We start from the raw sequence: 6538 nt of genomic DNA, 5'->3' as shown, positions 1-6538 counted from the left end.
TTTCTGTCAGACTGTTTCTGTCAGACTGTGCGTTGTTATTGTGGTCTGTGCTGGTGTCATGGAGACATTGAACCTGACCCATATAAACAGCTGAAGTTCGTGTTTTGCTCAGCTGGTCGGGTTTTTGAGGAGGTGCAGCTCCAGCTAAGACGCAGCCTGACTGACCAACATGTTGTTTTTGTTTACAATGAGAAAAGAGGCATTTTGTGTTTGTGCTTTAGTCACAGTAGTTCACAGTATTTGGGTAAGCTATACTTCATGTCCCTCTCACGTTAGCACCAGAGCCCTGACACAGGTGACATGCAGCAAAAAGCATTAGGAAATAATTATATTTATATATTATTAATACCCGGTGGTGGAAGTATTCAGTCGTATTCAAATCCATTACTTCAGTAAAAGTACTAATACCACTCAGTAAAAATACATTAAAAACATAACATAACATAAATTATTTTATTTTACTTAAGTAAGAGGAGGTAAGTATATTCAGGAAAAAGTACTTAAAGTATTACAAGTAAAATTACCCAATACAGAGAAATCTAAAAAACCAAAAAACAAGCAAACAAAAAAAACATGCAAACAAAGCACCCCAAACACTTAAAAATGTGAAAAAGAGAGAGAGATAAGGCAAAAACACCCCCCAAACTCAAAATTCTTCAAAAAAGAGAAGAAAAAGAAATATTATAGGAAAAAACAGCCAAAACCTCAAAATGATTTAAAGGCAATCCTTTTATATAACAGTGGCTCGGAAATGCAGATTTTAGTCTGATATGAACACACACCCCAGATCAGGTTAGGGCTGTGTGTTAGAGTTACCCACTGTACAATTTCTTTTTTGGAGGCTTTTTTCACATTTATTTGATAGGACAGAGTTTACGAGTCACAGGGGGAGAGAGGGAACGACATGCAGCAAAGGGCCGAGGCCGGAGTCTAATCCGCGACCGCTGCAGCAAAGAGTCAGCGTCTGTACATGGGGCGCCTGCTCTATCCACTGAGCCGCCGCCGCTCCGTACGATTTCTGAAAAATAATCTCTTCTCCGCTCTTCTGTCAGCCATGCCAGAGCTGAGGACGGACATTGAAATCATCGTAGCTGATGTGACCATCGAGGAATCGCTAGCCATCATGTGCCAACAAGGTCTGGTGATTCTCAACTGTGTTGGCCCTGTAAGTAATTCGGACTCCGTCAGGGTTTGAAACAAGGGAAACCTTGACGTGACGTTGACACAGTTTTTTATAGTGGTTTATGTTGAAGTATTCTCTCTATGCTCTGTGTACTTTCAGTACAGATTTTACGGCGAGCCAGTGGTCAAAGCTTGCGTGGAGAATGGAGCTCACTACATAGACATCTGTGGGGAGCCTCAGGTAGGAAAATAAATGTTCGTGTCTTCATGTCTTCATGTCTCTTATTGTGTTGATTGATTCTCTGTGATGCTGTCCTCATGACTCGGTATCACTGTTCTTAAAGTAGACCGACTAGATCAAATCCTTTTTTTTTTGCTACAGCTGTGATGTATGTTGTGTGTGTGTTCAAACAGTCAAAGGCCTTTTAATGGCTATCCATCCTCTGCAGTTCCTAGAGCGTATGCAGCTGGAGTACCACACGAAGGCGCTGGACAGAGGAGTGTATGTGATTGGAAGCTGTGGCTTCGACTCCATACCGGCAGATTTGGGTATTCTCTACACACAGAGGCAGTTTAAAGGTAGGTACCATAACACAGGCTGAGTCAGCCACCGGCAATCAGAAATCTGTTATTGGGTCAGTCACTGAAGAAGGTATAAAGTTTATAGTGCTGGCGGGTTGTTTGAACCCTCAATATATCAGAATATATATCGAATATATCTGCTTTTTTCAGACCCCTTTCACAAGTATTTAAATTGTTTTTTTTCCAAAAATGGAAAAAAAGGCAACTTGGACAACTTAAAAAAAAAGAAAAAAGCCAGGAAAATCTCTATTTATATTACCATAATTTAATATTTAAAGTTATGTGACAGGATTAAACATTTTAAGGACTTTTGCCAAACAATTTCCCTGTTTTTTTTAATTTTTTTTTTTTTTTTTTTTTTTTTTTTTTTTGTTTTGTTTTGTTTTGTTTGTAGTAGCACTAATTTTCAGGTAATTTTATCAGTCTCTCTACTCAAGTCTTGCTATTTTTTAGCTTATTTCTTCGCTCATTGCCATCTTCCCATCTTTTTGAGGAAAATCAAGCCAATTTACTCAGGGTTCAAAGGGTTAAAACCTGTTGCTTATATATTAGATTGTCAGTTTGTTTGCAAGGACTTTGTTTTGGTATGTTCTCACAATTTACACAAATAGGGCAAATTATGGAGAATTCAGTTTTAATAATGACTCAATACAACCATAAACGAATAAAATATTCAACTAAATGTATCAGCTGAAAGTGTCATTTCATTGTACAGCAACTAGAGAGGCTCAAATCTGTTTTGCTTCAATCTTTACAAAGTCTAACAGTGTCAAACTTAGTTGAATGAAGTGTGTTTTCTATACTGATACATTTGAGCTGGAACTTGGTCTGTAACATTGTCTGATTTCAGGAACGCTGACGGCTGTGGAGAGCTTCCTGATCATCAGCAGCGGGCCTCAGGTACCTTCAACAATTACTCTTTCTGCAGTAGTACTCTGATACTCATTCTCCAGCCTTTTACAAAGTGAAGCGATGTCTGTTTCGACTTAAGTTTACATAATTGAGCAATTAGTTTAAAAATACATTTGGTAACTTAAAAGAAATACCTTTTTGGTCGTATTTGCTAAAACTTTCTATAAGCACGACCCTAAATGAGACAGATAACGTGTGAAAAAGATCCTCTATGGCCTTGTAGCACTTCTGTGTTTTTATGAGAAAATGTCATAAAAACTCAGTGTGGGCACAGTGTTGTTTACTGTATTTCTACGAACATATTCAGAGCAAACATTGGCTATTTTTAATTTCTTTTGAGAATAAATATGCTGATATGTAAGTGAAACGTGCTACTGGCTGTAGCAACTCGTGAAACTACACTGCAGTCTTCGTCATAAGTAAGTAGATCGAGAAAGAAACTAGATGCACTGGCGCTGGCTTTCTGCAGAGTTAAAAGCTATCTCAACCCTCGCAGGGCATGTCCGGACACGATGCCACGTGGCAGTCTGCTGTGTATGGTTTCGCAGACAGTGGATCGCTGCGCCAGCTGAGGAAGAAGTTTAACCAAAAGCCGCTGCCTGTGGTTGGAGCGAAAGTCAAAAAAAGGTTAGGCTAAAACCAAGCAAATTACTGTCTGGACTAAACACTTTAGTTTAAGTAATGAGATTTGTTTTGTACTGTGGGGCTCAGCAGAAGTTATCAAAGAGGGTGTTTTTCTTCAGTGCACAGCAGAGAGGGATTCTCCCAATTAAAAGCGATACTTTACTTACATTTTTTTACATTTGGCCTACACTTCAATACTTTGATTCTAAATAGAAAGATGGAATATTTTAGGGATGCAGAGTAATCTGCAGGACATTGTAATAGGCTGATATTTGCCACAGATTCACAGATTTTTCTGATGTGTCTCAGTCATTTTGCTTAAAAGCAGGCTTTGAAACAAGCTAAAAATGTGTTAGGGACAAACACATAATATTAGCGATGCCTTTGGGACGAAAGATTCAGTAAACTGACCATAGACACATCAGAGGACACATATGTATATCTGTTTTTTCCCTGATAATGCTACGTTTTGAACAACAAATTGTATTTTTTAAATACTTTATTGTGTCATTACTTTACAAATCACAGGTACATTTACAGTTATTTATGTATTCTGACAGAAACCTTCTCTTTTTAACTTTTTTGTGAACAACAAATCTGTGTTAAAACTGGCAGGATGAGAGCTTAACATTAGCTGCTGGTGGCCAGAGCTAACAGCTAACAGAGGTATGCTTTGAGTTACAGTATGATGCGTTCAAGCACTATTCAGTAAAAACGTATATTTCATGTATTAATATTAGAAACTTACATACAGTTGCCTGAAGGAAATAATGTTGATGTTTCCATAGCAACATTATATTTATTTATAAATATAATTTTTCTTTATATATATTTTTCATGTGAAAGATTTTGTGTAAATGAATTTGTGATCATTCATTTTGAAACCGTTAATTTTTTTGTATCGAATATTTCTTTGTTTTACTGGCACCAAAGGGGAAACAAGTAACAACAAAAACGACAACATCCCCCAGCCCAGAATTTCACAATTGGTGCACCTCTAATTTTAATAACAACACCTTCATTTTTGTGATATTTAAGCAAACGCAGTCATCACCAAACAAATGTAATGTAATAAACATGTGGTGCAAACGGTATTTATAAAAATGTTTGGAATAAAAGCTCTGGAGATACAACGTTTCAACAAGATAGGTGTGTTTTGCAGATCTTCACTGCGTCTGGCAGACACACTCATGTTCAGTATAGCAAGGTCTGATTTTGGGCAGATCAGGGATGAAGGGACAAATTTACAAGTCCATCAATGGATGAAAGGTGCTCAAATACTGTAGTGCTGATGTGATGAATGTTAGCGACATTAACATGGTTTGTGTGTGTGTGTGTGTGTGTGTGTGTGTGTGTGTGTGTGTGTGTGTGTGTGTGTGTGTGTGTCCAGGGGATTTTTGTTTTTCAGCAAAGAGGTCGAGCAGTACGCCATCCCATTTATGGGTTCTGACCCCTCAGTTGTCAAGAGAACCCAGCGCTTCCTTTACGAGGAGGATCACCAGTCACCAGTAAGATTATATCAACACGATGACTGACATCCCGTTATTGATTGCAGTGTTGGTTAACAGCTTTTTAAACACGGTTACAGCTGCTGAATGCATTTTCTCCCTCATAAAACATTTGCGAAGCTCATTCTTTTTAATATCTTAAATTCCTCCTCACCTTTTTCTGGTGCATTGCTGACGTTTCCTGGCATTTCCGTCCACGCCACACATTACCTTCCCCCTGCAGGAGACAGGAATGTGAATCATGTCACTTGTTTTTAAGTAGTCAGTCTGCTTCGAGCTAAATGTCACAAAAAAATATTCCTCTTTCAGATAGAAGGAGGATTTCATAATCACTGATGAACCTGGGAATGTTTGACGCATTTTACACACTTTTTGTTCTTCTGTGTTTTAAAATTTTGGCAAGATTGTGTATTTTCGTTTAATCTTGGAATTTCCAGTTCAAACTGCAATTTTTGATCCCACAGCCATCAAAGCATAAAAACAAGTGTTGTATTATTTCTGGGTGTCATTCTTTGCTTTTGCCTTGGAATTTATAATCTTGACTATTATTTAGTCAAGATTATTTGACTATATACTATATTTGGCATATGGAGAAAAAACATGCTATTTCCACTAGATGCACTGTCACAATCAACCGTTATTTATTTATTTATTTATTTATTCAATCTAAAAAAAAGAGTGGGATCATGACAAAAAACTTGCACATAAAGGCTTAAAATTCTGAAAATTAATGAGTGTTTGATATTTATGATTAGAACTGATGTTGATTAAAATAATTAACTTGATGAAAGTAGAAAATGATATAAATGTATAATATTTTGAAAAGCGCATTTTCTGTGTAGAGCGGTGTGAGTGCGAGTATTTGACACTGCACAAAAAATAATAATGGATAAAAATCAATGTTGATGCTAATCATTGACATATCCCTGTCACTGTCGTTGACTGCCATCATTTTAAAGAATCTACTTAGCGTGCTGTATATTGAAAATAATTAATTTTTTGTGCTTTTTTTTTTTATCTAAAAGCTTGGCGGCATCATGACTAAAATCATGGCATAAAGGGCTAAAATTCTGAAAATTAATGAATGTTTGATATATACGATTAGGACTGATGTTAAAAAATAGACTCCATAAAAGTAGAAAATAATACTAATACTCACCTTTAAATTCCCTTTTTATCATTCACACTGAGCCTTTAATGCTCTCTCCTCCCTCCATCCACAGGTGCAGTACAGTGCATACGTCGGGATTGGTGGCCTCTTCTCTGTGTTTAAGTTCCTCTGTGGCGGCCTGTTGTTCTGGTTCATGGTCAAATTCAGCCTGGGCAGGAAACTCCTCACCACGGTTGTTATATTGTTCATCAACCAAACTCTTTTTGTAACATCTACCCTTATTTGTATTGATAAGATTTGATTTGTATTTGCTGTCCAAAGCAGATCATTCGAGTCCCTTGTTAGTGGAGCTTATTTCAAGGAAGCTAAAGCTTCAGTACTCTTCAAGACTTAAGATGCTTTATCCAAGCATTTAAATGTGGATGAATTTTAAAGTCAGTTGTGGATATTTAGCCAAAAGGCTTATCCACAGCTGCCCATCAGAATCTGAATCAGAAATAATTTATTGATTCCTCTGGGAAATTTGTGGTTTTGTTACATTCACTCTAATGCCATCATAAGGAATTATAGCAAATAGAAATAAGTACCAGCACAAGTGTATGAAAAGTAAAATAAAAAATGGAAATTCAGTTATACTGAAAAATTAAAATAAAATAGAATAAAATCAAATAAATATAAT

General features: G+C 36.8%; 1 protein-coding gene across 1 annotated transcript; it reads left to right on the top strand.

The window, feature by feature from the left end:
* Window positions 1–970: 970 nt before the first annotated feature.
* Window positions 971–6091, top strand: LOC121938358 (saccharopine dehydrogenase-like oxidoreductase; the record flags this gene model as incomplete). The annotated part of the gene is made up of 7 exons (XM_042481618.1): window positions 971–1165; window positions 1283–1363; window positions 1572–1701; window positions 2555–2604; window positions 3113–3243; window positions 4631–4748; window positions 5972–6091. Coding segments are annotated over exons 1-7 (825 nt in total), but the record flags the coding sequence as incomplete, so codon positions are not given.
* Between the last annotated feature and the right edge of the window lie 447 nt (window positions 6092–6538).

Source organism: Plectropomus leopardus, unplaced genomic scaffold (genome assembly GCF_008729295.1).
Source record: "Plectropomus leopardus isolate mb unplaced genomic scaffold, YSFRI_Pleo_2.0 unplaced_scaffold29250, whole genome shotgun sequence".
Lineage (NCBI taxonomy): Eukaryota > Metazoa > Chordata > Actinopteri > Perciformes > Serranidae > Plectropomus > Plectropomus leopardus.
Note: the sequence above shows the minus strand (reverse complement) of the source record. Positions and strands in the feature narration are given on the sequence as shown.